Here is a 13318-nt window from a genome sequence, read left to right on the forward strand (position 1 = left end):
GATGCACTTTATTAAACTTGTACTTCCACATGACGTCTAGCGTAAGACTGCAGGTAGGAGAGGCATAACAGGGGAGGTAAAGTTTGAACGCGTGCTGTGCTGAAACAAAATTGAATAACGTAAGAGAACGGGATGACGTGGCTGGTTTAGAGGAAAGGGCTGGGCATCGCTGTAAATGATTTTGATGTACTTCTTCCTAAAGACTACACACTGGACAAAATGGTGAAAAAAGAATTCCAATTTTGTTAAGTGTTTGTACGTAGCAGTCCTGATAGTAGTTCTATACCACATACAAAAATGAACGGAATTATTATTAAATACTAAGCCTTTTTTATTTATATATTTGTTTTTGTTTGTTTATATCTGATGTGAATAATTTCGAGGGAAAAATTGTTCCGGGGCCGGGTATCGAACGCGGGACCTTTGGTTAAACGTACCAACGCTCTACCAACTGAGCTACCCGAGAAGTGTACCAGACACCGATCCAATTTTTCCCGGGCCCTGAACAATTTTCCCCTCGTAATTATTCAAATCAACTTTACAGGGAGTTATGCCTGAAAAGGTTGATTTGTACATATGATGTGTTTCTCATTCCTTTAGAAAGTGAAACAAATATTAATTTTCTTTAGAAATGCCAGTTCTCAATAATAATAATAATTTTAATATTTATTCTGTGATATATTGAGAAAATAGTAACAGCTAATTTGCTAACGAAAATTGTTTGGAACCTTATTTTTAACACTTTTTGTATTATCAAATAAATTAAGATTTGAAAGAACAAAATATTATACACTTTTCATCGGCCATATCTAATTACCACAGTCTAGTAGGCTATATAGTCACGAAGGTTATTACGTAGTAAATATGCATCCATAGATAGTTGCTAACCACGAGGATCGCTAATATCGCCTCATTACAGACAATTCGAAATAGTACCGGCACAGACTATTGTTCCTAGCACCCCCACAACTCAAGCTTCGTGAGTATATATACTAGACTGTCGTATAAGCAACGAGCTAGAAGACTTTTAGCTCGTTGGATATAAGGTATTACAACCGTTCTGAACCTCAATCATCTGTCTGAACACGGTCTCCTTGAAAATATTTCGTAAAGGATTTAGTGAGCCCTGACCTTCCTTTTATCGTAAAGATCGTAACGTGAGAGGATAAAAAGAAATCGTAACGATCTTCGAGCATTAACAATGGAAGTACTGCATGTGCATACAAAAATTTAACCACAGAGTTTCTATACGCAGGCCTGCGTAAAGATGTCTTATTTCTCCGAAGAATATGTGAACAAGGGACATGCTCTCACGTCTACGGTGAAAGTTGATGAAGATCCGATGCCAATTTCATTCAGTACGGTGAAACATGAACCAGAGGTGAGTGGAGCGCAAGGATTGTACCGGTGTTTTTTCAGAGTTTATATTTTATTTTGATTACCACACGTACTACATCCTATCAACATTTTTGTTGCAGTGCTTTTTACTGTATGTTGGAGATAGAAGAAATCTGATAACTATGTATTTATTATTTATGTCATTTTGTAGCTAAGTCTAATGTTGAACTTATTTGGTTTTATAGGTCACAATATGTTAAAACGAAATTGCAGGTTACACCTTATTCTTAATGGTTGCCAAGCTACACAATCCCGTAGTGTAAGTCTTTGATATTATGCTTAAGGACACGAATTCATTTGTTTTTCTTTTTGTCTGTGTAAAACTCTCAATCATTTTGCGGTTTCAATTGATAAGTCTAACATAGAAAAGGAGAATAGGGGTGATAGAGACAGGGAGGTAGCGATGTTTGAGATTATTTTCTTTGTGCGGTAGTTCAATGAAAGATAAGTAGGCCGTGGTGGTATTTTCACAGTTTCCCATCATATACAAGGAATTTCTAGCCATCGAATGCAGTCAACCAAAACATACTATGTGCGGACTAGAGAACAATCCACAGTCTTGTTTTTATTTTATAAAATGCAAATACTGTTGCTAATCTAACATAATGAAGAATATATGTTACAATATAATGCACAGTAGTAAATTATATGCATTAATGGCCGAAATATTCAAGAACTTATGCACAGTTAACTTTACGTATTCATCATCACAGACGTTAATAACATGTATAACAAACGTTTTTGCATGAAAATATGCATTTGCATATAAATCCTGTCAACCACCATAATGTAAAGCACATGCTCTGGGATATGATCAGAGTGCGGCATACGGACACTTAGAGAACAATTTGTACAGTTAGAAGTCGTCTTCTAACACCCTATAATAAATTGCTCATTCAAAACGTCTCTTTGTACTGCAGGAACGGAATCCTGTGTATCAGCCTGTGACTGGTATAAAGAAGGAATATGAGGACCACAGCCAAGATCCCACATCTGAGGTAAAATTTGAGAAGGATCCTGAGACAATTTCGTTTCTTGTGGTGAAACGTGAACCAGAAGTGAGTGCAGCACAAAGAATGCACTGTGTCTTCTTCTTCCAGTGTTTATCTTGTTTGTAATGTGTTGAAAGCTTTAACATTAGGAAAATTGAGCGTTACAAACGCTTTGGAAGAATATTGTGTCCGTTACACGACACTGAATGGTAAATTAAGCTATCTGAAAAATAATTTCGCTATTATAAGAGTTCCCACTAAGGCCCGTTACCAGGGGCGTATTTTGCGGGCTACCGGGGCTACCGGCCCAACTGTAATTTCAATGACGAAGTCATCAAAGTATTTTCGTCCCAATCAAGACGTCTGTAATTCGCATATAAATAGGTAAGGAATTTTATTATAGGGATTTTAAAATATATTTTGCCTAATAATAGGGTCAGCGGTAGCTCAGACCCTTAAACCAGTATATGCCACTGCCCATTACACACTTGAAGAGAGTTGCTAGGGAGAAATGTGTAGCGAGAAGGAGGCAAAGAGCCTTAGTTAGTTGTCGCTATGATCATCTCTGCACTGCCTTCATTCAGAGATTATTTTTCTGACTGTGATAATCATTCGTTCAAGGAAATACAGGTTATGTTTTGAAGTATATTCACAGTCTAGTATATACAGTACCGAAGCTTGAGGTGATGAGAGTACTAGGAACAATAGACTGTGCCGGTATTATATCACATTGTCTGTGATGAGGCGATAGAAGCGATCCTAGTGGTTAGCAGCTATCTAAGGATGCATATTCCCGACGTATTGAGCTTCGTGACTGTATATACTGGACTGTGTTATATTTTTGTTCTTTATAAGTGATGTACGAACGCAACTAGTTCAATCCGAATCTTCTGATGATGACGAAATGAAGTTACATGAACATATTTTGTTAACGAAAGGAAAATGTAGGCCTAAAATTGAACTTTAAAAAAATCTGGATAAGACATCACATTTTATCCCACGAAGATAAAGTTGAGTTCGATCACGGATTTCGGATTTGGATGATGCTACATTTAGGTTTTATTTCATGTTGAATAGATCTCACTTTTTTGCAGTTCATGATATGATAAGGGATTCTTTGCTATGTTCTGATTAAAATAGTAAACTGTTAAGACATATAGATACAATGTCAAATGTTGTAATTGATACTATTAAAGCTGATCAAAATATTATTTTCAGATCATCTGATATTTGTGTTCAGATTTCTGGTTTAAGTTTCGTGTTTTTATAGCTTTCATCCCTTGTACCATACAGATAGGCCTATGGGTGGCATCATACAAGTTCGTTAAGTTTGTCACTCCAATTATTATCAACCATGTTTCCTCATTCTCAATAAAAACGATACAATACATTCACCACCACCTGTGTTATTACTTAATCTTTTTTTACATTCAGTCATAAATAGAATAAATGTGAAACATCTCTTATAAATGTGTCAAGAAATTTCGCTGAGCTACCAATTCCAGTGAGTTACTCGCTCGAGGTTTTCGCATCAAACGAGAACCTCTTCCAGTGTTTGGAAGTCCGTTTGAATCCATGTTATCAATATTTGATTTTTCTCCTTACACATTTCGTGCTATCGAAATCTCTTCAAGTGTGTAGGGGCCTAAGAAAATATTAATTATTTCATTATCACGAGTGGAAAAAAAAATTGAAGACGACTTCTATGACGAGAATTTTCTTTGAAAAAAAAACATGGGAGATGGTGATACATTTTTATACATTCTGCCACTGAAGTAAAAGTAGGACAGGGCGTTCGAGAGGCGGTGCAATATACCTTGTGACGTGGGAAATATACAGCCTTGAATAGAAAATTCTACGATATTGATTGAGTCATTTATAATGTTGTTATAATTATATTTTCCATAAATATTAAAACATTCTTTCAATACTTTTTAAACTGCAATTAGTGATCATTTTCACTCATTGAGTTGTATGTATCGAATTTCAAATGAAAAAGTAATGTGTGATCGGATTCACCCCACCTATTGAGGTGACACCAATCAACAGGATACATTAAACAATACGAACTGGAAAACAGTGGAAGATATACTACATTCGTTAGAAATTATTATGCAAAAAGATTATTATAAAATTAAATCGACGTCACACTAGGATGTAACCTTACATTGTTAACACTTAGATAACTCAAAATATTGATCGGATTCACCCCATGTTGTAGTACTGGTTATATGGAATCAGAGTACAACCAGTATAACTTGAAATCTTGTTAAAACTTACAAATAGGTATAATATTCACCCACCACAACATTCACACGTCCACACCTGTGGAGTAACGGTCAGCGCGTCTGGCCGCGAAACCAGGTGGCCCGGGTTCGAATCCCGGTCGGGGCAAGTTATCTGGTTGAGGTTTTTTCCGGGGTTTTCCCTCAACCCAATACGAGCAAATGCTGGGTAACTTTCGGTGCTGGACCCCGGACTCATTTCACCGGCATGAACATCTTCATCTCATTCAGTCGCTAAATAACCGAGATGTTGATACAGCGTCGTAAAATAACCCAATAAAATAAAAAATAAGTAAATAAAATAAACATTCACACGATCATAACATTCCTCAACATTATCCTTTCCCTCCCACAGAACATCCTCATATTCATTTTCTTTCACTGTAGCTGTTACTCGACTTTGGAATTCCCTAGCGAGTAATGTCAGAGACTATCAGACGTCAAAGCAATTTAAGAATAGACTAAGGAAATATTTTCCAAACAATTCTCGTTAGCAAATATAGCTGTTACTATTTTCTCAATCTTTAATGATTATATACAGTATATCATAGAATAAATATTAAAATTATCATTATTATTATTATTATTATTATTATTATTATTATTATTATTATTATTATTTCTATTTCTCACTAACATTACTTATCTAACTTTCATTATTTACTTTTACTTTCATTATTCACTTTCATGCTCTTTTACGGTCTAAATATTAAAGTAATAACTACTGTATACTGGTAACTATGTAAGCCAGTGGTATTCAGTTAGAATTAGAGCCTCAGTGGGCGGAAAAGGCTGGCCTTAGCTCAGTCCAGATTAAATAAATAAGTTATTATTACTTATTTTATCATGTTCTCCGAGAATTTCATTGAAGCCAATCGCGTGGCTCAGTTGGCCTAGCGATCCGCAATTGCGCTCGGGCGCGGGTTCGATTCACGCTTGGGTTGATTCCCTGGTTGGGTTTTTACAAGGTTTTCCTGAACCATAATGTGAACGTTACGTAATCTGTGTCGAATCCTCGCCTCATGTCGCCAAATACCATCTCTCTATCACCAATCCCATAGACGCTAAATAATCTAGTAGTTGTTGTACCGTCATCAAATAATCAAGTAAAAACACTTAATTTATTAAAACTCCAATTGAAAAGTGTTTTTGCAAAAATAATACACATTTTCATATGAATCCTGACCCTATTCCTCGTAGTGTAAAGCACGTGCTGTGGTTGTGATCAGGCTGAGGCATATCAACAAATATAGACCAGCTGTTAACAATAGAAGTCGTCTTCCAGCACCCTGTAATAAATTGTTCACTTAAGACAGTGGTCATGAGCACTCGCTGAAATGTGCAACGGGTATACGGTGCACTGTGTTTTCATGGGTAAGAGATGATATCCCCAGTGTGTTCTGTGCTAACAACCCCTGATTTAAGATATATCTTTGTGCTGCAGGAACGGAATCTTGTGGATCAGCATGTGACTGGTATAAAGGAGGAATATCAGGACCAGAGCCATGATCTCACATCTGAGATAAAACTTGAGGAAGATCCAGTGCCAATTTCGTTTCCTGTGGTGAAACGTGAACCTGAGGTGAGTGTAGCACAAGGAATGTAATGTGTGTTCCTCTTCCAGTGTTTATCTTGCATTTTGATTGTAACGGGCACTACCTCTTTACAACAGTACTTGTAGTGCTTTTACTCTATGATAGATACAAAGAACTTACCAGTATGGTTTATTACAAGTTATGCCATGTTGCAGAGAACTAGTGTTGGAATTTTATCACTGTTTTTGTCTTAAATACGAAACGGAAATTGCTTGTTAGCCTTACTCTTAATTGTTTCCAAGCAACATATTCACACAGTGGGTTTGAGAAAATATTCTTAACCGCAACACTTCTTTTTTCTTCTCTGTGTCTTTGTCTAAAATTCTTAATATTTCTCAGCGTTTCCAAGTAATTGATTTTTCTTTAGATTTATCTACAAACATTGCCTCCTTGCTTAATCTATTTATCACCTCTTGTTTTTAAATATTTACGTACTTGCAATATATCCTTTCTAGAACATAATCTTACCCATAGAAGAAAAATATTTTTTTTAACTTTACAATAAAATATGTAGCTGATTTTGAGTAGATTCCAGAATAGGTTCTAAATTCTGCAATATGTTATGATACATACATGCAGGTAGTTTGCATGGAACTATTTACTCTTATTCTGTCAGTGAATTGCATTTAGTTTTTATACAGGTAGAAGACAAACGTAAAATTAGAAACATCAGTTTACCAATTTTAAAATGGCTAGAAACAAACATAATAAATTTGAATTTTCTTGTACTTCTTATGAGTACCGGTATATAACAATTTATCAAGTTCAGTGAATGGTTGAACAAATTTTCTGAACCAGACCAGTATGTTTCTAGTAATGTAAAAATTTGAAGCCATACAATGACATAGTTTAGCCAAGGTTACAAAAGGGAAATTTTATGAATTTTTGTCCAAAGATGTGGTGTTATAATTACGATGTCTGACCGTAAAATTGGTGCACTGTTGTCCATATACTGGTGGGGACGAGTTACCTGTTTGAAGTTTTTTCTGGGGTTATTTCTTACTCCATTCAGAGCAAATGCTGGGTAACTTTTGGCGCTGGACACTGAAATCATCGTACTATCGTTATCACCTTCACTTCACTAAGACATTAGATAGCTATTGTAGTTGGTGAAGTGTCGTAAGATAAACAATTTACCAAATCCACCAAATTCGTCAATTGAAATTGAATTATTCGGCCATAAATAATTGCTGCTATTATACAGGAGTTAAATAGTTATTCTAGAGCAATCATTTTCCTCCAGTTTGCCACGGCACACTCAAAAGATCCGCTGGTGTGTGGAAGAATACTGACTGCATTTCAACTCGACCTTCGGTAAACACAGTGTAGGTGTGCGAGCAGCAGAGAAGAGAATAACTGACGCACATTTGCGGTAGCCAGATCAGTACAATTAGAATATCGTGCCAATCTTTGAAAATATCGTATTTTACTTGGCTTTATGAAAGAAAATGTTTCGTGCAATAAATGCCTTAGAAACACATTTAATGATATTGTATGTTTTCAAATTTCCTAAATAACAAGTTAATTATCGCACTAATGTTGCAGTGTAATAATTTTCTGTCATTAAATTTTGCGTTTCTATTATAAACATTAAATAAATGTACAAAAATTGTGTTATTTCTATTTGTGAATAATATATATTTTGTTTCTCTTCTCAACGTCTTTCGCACCATGTGCCTTTTCACCATTCATCATATTATCATTCCCCGGCATGTTGACTCACAAATAATTCATAACTCACAAATAATTCATAGGAAATTAAAAATATATTTAATATATTAATGCACATACATATACTTCATTTATTTGTATTTTGTAATATATTAGTTTGTTCACACTTGTGCACTAACAGTTAGCGCATCTGGCTGCGAGGCCAGTTGGCCTGTGTTCGATTCCCGGCCGGGGCAAGTTACCTGGTTGAGGTTTTTCCGGGTTTTTCCCTCAACCCAATATGATCAAATGCTGGATAACTTTCGGGTGATGGACTCAGGACTCATTTCACCGCTATTATCACCTTCATCTCATTCAGACGACAGATAACCTAAGATGTTGATAAAGCGTCGTAAAATAACCTACTTAAAGAAAAGTGTACTCATATCGAAATTCCCCTCCTGCTTGGTAACAACGGTGTGTGCCACAACATTTTAAATTACTGGTACATTTTCATTGTGCCACATGTTGAAAAAAGTTAAAAAAAAGCTGTTCAACAAGAAAAAGATGTGTCCCATTAATTATATGCCCCAAGAATTGTCTTTTATTAGCTAAGATTCTACTAGGCCTAATAAGACTTAAACGCAGTTGTATGACAGCTAAAATCGATGCGCTTTTATTCATGTAAATTGAGCTACCTTTTTGTTTTATTTGCTCTGTATTTGTAGGAAGGGCAGAGTGACTTCAATGAGGAGCCAAGGGTGGAAGTGACGACAGAGGACAAGGAGTTTTACGCTGAAAGGTGAGTGTTGTGTACTATCTTCACGTAGGGAGTTATTGTGTTTGAAGTGACCGTTTTCTTGACTATTCAGAAGTAGCTTCAGCAGAACTGTGTGCCTGAATCATCCTGCACTAATCAATTATCATATTCACACTCCACATCTATTGATAACTGTTTTCCATAAGTACTGTTCAAATTTTTCTTCATGTTCTTCAATAAAAGTACCTAGATTCTCAAGAATATAATCTTGATGGACATGCTTACACTTACATTGCATCCTAGGTTCGTGAAATCTTTAACATAATTTCAACAGTTTCTTTATAATTGAAGTTTTTGTAATTCCCTAGGAAATAATGAACTCCATTTTGAGTCCCTTCCAAGAGTTTTTCTACGAACCGCTCACCTGGTTTAGGAAGTCATTGCGTAACATTAATTTCCTTCTTTTAATGTTATGGTTTATTTAACGACACTCGCAACTGCAGAGGTTATATCAGCATCGCCGGATGTGCTGGAATTTTGTCCCGCAGGAGTTCTTTTACATGCCAGTAAATCTACTGACATGAGCCTGTCGCATTTAAGCACACTTAAATACCATTCCTTATTTTATTTATTTATTAATTTATTTGTTTGTTCGTTCGTCTGTCCGTCCGTCCGTTAGTTCATGCATTCTAATGCAGTTAAGGACATCAATCTTTCACATCATTGGAATTACAACTACAATAATATATACAATGGTTCTAAACAATGTTCCACCAGGTTCTGATTTGTTTCTGTTTGGCCACTGTTTCCCCTTTCACTGCATAGACCTATATCTACTGTCCCCCCCCACACACACACACGCACGCACGCACGCGCGAAACTTGATAGTGAAGTTATTACTAGCGTTTATCTCTCTTATTCTTCAATATTTCTCACAGATAGAGTATACAGCAGTGCTGTCACGAAATCATCATGGAAACTTGTGATTATTATGTTACGGGATAGCCTCGTGCTTCTCTGTAAAAGACTGCATATAACTGTACGCCTACTCAACTCTCAGGCACCGATGTAGAAAGTGTTACTGTAAGTATGATATTGTAGTTGTAGTGAAATCACAGTCATATAAATGAGACAATTTATATGATTAGTACCTGAGATGCGTCATGCACAATAATAGTCAGCAGTAAAAAAGCGTATAAGAAATTTAGAAAAATTCTACAAGAGACAAACAAGAAAAACATAAACATTATTTAAAATTGGAAATATTTATGGTATATAATATAATGATTTTATGGCTGTTTCCTTATAAATTAACAGTACTTCTCGTTTAATAATACGGTATTTTCTTCTAGGCGAAAATAGTGTGTATTGTACTGCAATTATATTTTCATGAAACATTGGAAAAAATAACCATACACTGGGACGTAAATATATGCACAAACTGAACGACAAAGTAAGATAGTTATATCCTAAGCTTTTATTTAATTAATTATTCGTTGCAATTCGTTGCACATTAGCTTGCGTATATCGACAAGCTTCTCTCTTTGAATTGGCACGATTTTGTCTGAATATGCCAATCAAGAACGTAAATATGGTATTCTTCTTTGTACTTAGAAGAAAACATTCTCATGGAGGCAGATAAAAAAATTAATCTTTTTTCTTCCATTATTTTAATAATGAGAAAATTTTGGCCACACAAGCGCAATTACAAAGGCTGTAAAAAAGTAAGTCTCCGTGGGGCTGTTTACAATTTCTAGGAAAGTGTTATTGGAACAGATATAGCAATTGTTCTGTAATTTTTCATTCTATTCACCACATTGAGATATTGTCATTTAGTGCGATCAATTCTTGTATCCTTGTGTCGTAGATGTCTGCCGTCTGGAATTGGAACCAATGTGTCTGCAGATGTCTTTGATATGAGTTGTTTCTGCGAGCTTTCAGGATTTCACAGGCTTCCAAATATCATACCTACATATGTGGGATCTGCATGGAATGATAGCCCTTTATCGACAGTCCATGAAACTCGCATAAACTCATTTCGCCACATGTGCTGTTTCTAAAATCCCTGATTCAACTGTATCTATATTTGTTCGACTATTTTATAGACTCATAGTATATTTCCTTCAGGATTGCAGCTACCAGCGAGAGGGCTGTATCATCAGAATTCGACTGTTTTGCACTTGAAGAGAACCGGACAGTGTGTGACATTCCGAAGAATTCAGGTCCTTCAGAAAAACCTTCGCGGACTCGTGAATTCGAGAAGAAATTCCTAATTGAATTGTCAAAAATACCTATCCCGAATGCTGCAAAATGGAGCATACATACAGCCAAAGACGTAGGCAAGAAACCTTTTAAGTGCAATGTTTGTAATAAATTTTTTTCAAGTTTATCGTACCTAAAAACTCATGGACGCCGGCATTTGGGCGAGAAACCTTTCGAGTGCGATGTTTGTGGCAAGAGCTTGTCGCAATCTAGTAACCTAAAAGTGCATAAACTCATGCATGCAGGCAAGAAACCTTTCAATTGTCATGTTTGTGGTAAATGCTTCTCCCAATCGATAAACCTAAAATATCATGAACGCATTCACACTGGCGAGAAACCTTTCAAATGTAATGTTTGCTGTAAATATTTCTCGACGCAGAGTAATCTAAAAAGTCATCAACTTGTACATACGGGGGAGAAACCTTTCAAATGTGATGTTTGTGGTAAGTATTTCAGCCAATCGACAAACCTAAGATGTCATCAACGGCGGCACACTGGCGAAAAACCTTTCAAATGTGATATTTGTGGCAATAGCTTTTCGCAATCTAGTAGCCTGAAGATTCATAAACTATTGCATACAGGAGAGAAAGCGTTCAAATGTAATGTTTGTTGTACAAATTTCTCGACACTGAGTAACCTAAAATGTCATCAACGTATACATACTGGGGACAAACCTTTCAAGTGTGATGTTTGTGGCAGATGTTTCTCCAGAGCACATCACCTAAGATGTCATGAACTCTGGCACACAGGAGAAAAACGCTTCAAATGCGATCTCTGCGGTAAGTGCTTTCCGCTGTTTGGAACGTTAAAAAAGCATTTGCGCCAGCACACAGGGGAGAGACCTTTCAAGTGTAGTGTTTGTGCTAAGTGTTTCTGTACTAGGAGTAGCGTAAGACTCCATGAACTTCGGCACACGGGCGAGGAACCTTTCAAATGATGTGTTGGTGGTATTGTTTCTTGCTGTTAAATATCCTACATAATCATTTATGCCAGCACACAGGGTAGAAACCTTTTAAGTGTAATGTTTATTAATATTTCTCTAATGCACATGGACGAGAAACCATTTGAATTTGATTTTTGTGATAATTGTTTTGCGCCGTCACATACTTTAAAGTTGCATTTACGGCAACGCACGGGCGTGAAACATTTCAAATGTGATGTTTCTGGGAAGTTTTTCTCTCAGAGGAGTAGACTAAGATACTATGCAAAGCTCCACACAGGCGAGAAGCCTTTGAAATGTGATGTTTGTGGCAATAGTTTTTCGCAGTTAGATAATTTAAAATCCCATCTACGGATGCACACAGGTGGGTAACCTTTCAAATTCAAGGTTAGTCATGTTTCTTTCAGTCGGGTAACCTAAATATCCATGAATGTTGGCGTTGACGATAAACATATCAAATGTTCATGTTGAGTTATTTTGTTTTTTATATGGTAATAATTTAATTGAATTATATTTGTTTGTGGCAAAATTTTCTCATACAAAGTTAATAACCTGTAATTATTCAATCAATATATTTTCCTTGAGATATATATAATTTTATAAAAACATTTATTTTCATCCTTTAGATAATTCATCATATCTCGCAACTCCCTCTGTTTCCGGCTGGAACCTTGCTGGTACAATTCAACGCTACAGAGAGGTGGCAATATTGTTCAAAATCAGTTTCTTGCTGATAACGCCACTCTCATTCTAGTGTTCAAGTTGACTGAACAGTTGTTCAAGTCACCACTACACCTTCGTTATTCTTGTCCACTATGTTTTCGAAATTTGAAGTTTTATTTGTTGGAAGAGGGTCTTGAGAAGCACTTTTAAAGTTACAGAGCTCAGATGAGTGAAATATTTGCAACGTACATAAGGTTAATGTTTGTATGAAACAAAAATTACTTTTATTAGATCTACTGGTACCTGTTTGTCGCACTTAAGCCTGCATTTTTCCTTTTGTTCAAAATCTTGGTCACAGCTTAATAAAGAGGTATTTTTGGCCACCTTCATCAATAAATCCGTTATGTATGGGGTAAAGCCATAAGAACAATAACATATTTTATATAAATCATGATTACACAACTTCAGCATTACTAACGATTTGAAAAATTTGTTAAATGTACAAATTTCTGTATTAAATAAAACTATTATGGTATAATGCCTTAATCTCTTGCCATTGTTAATTGAAATTTGAACGAAATTTATAATTTGTTCTGTATGCTTTGATTGACACACGAATATTTTTCCCAGCGGAATGCATAGGATCTTTTCATTCTTCCTCTTTTTTGTAATGCATTAGAAGCATTATCACTCATGTTGTAATATCATGATGCCAAATAAGTTGTAATGTTCACAAAAATTATGAGACATTCAAGAAAACCTTGCTTAGTAAT

At 35.8% G+C, this 13318-nt stretch overlaps 1 protein-coding gene across 6 annotated transcripts; it reads left to right on the plus strand.

Moving 5' to 3' along the window:
• Positions 1 to 932: 932 nt before the first annotated feature.
• LOC138691527 (zinc finger protein 235-like) lies at positions 933 to 12425 on the plus strand. Of its 6 annotated transcripts, none has more exons than XM_069813550.1 (6): positions 988 to 1381; positions 1584 to 1657; positions 2319 to 2456; positions 6120 to 6257; positions 8649 to 8722; positions 10808 to 12425. In XM_069813550.1, exons 2-6 carry the CDS (start codon positions 1592 to 1594, stop codon positions 11877 to 11879), a joined length of 1488 nt encoding a protein of 495 aa, XP_069669651.1. In that variant the 5' UTR covers positions 988 to 1381; positions 1584 to 1591; the 3' UTR covers positions 11880 to 12425. The 6 variants fall into 6 exon arrangements, with proteins under 6 accessions (XP_069669655.1, XP_069669651.1, XP_069669650.1 ...); XM_069813552.1 differs by having other exon boundaries at positions 992 to 1381; positions 2319 to 2396; XM_069813554.1 differs by lacking the exons at positions 1584 to 1657; positions 10808 to 12425 and adding an exon at positions 10548 to 10769 and having other exon boundaries at positions 933 to 1381.
• Positions 12426 to 13318: the final 893 nt, after the last annotated feature.

This window comes from Periplaneta americana, chromosome 16 (genome assembly GCF_040183065.1).
Source record: "Periplaneta americana isolate PAMFEO1 chromosome 16, P.americana_PAMFEO1_priV1, whole genome shotgun sequence".
NCBI lineage: Eukaryota > Metazoa > Arthropoda > Insecta > Blattodea > Blattidae > Periplaneta > Periplaneta americana.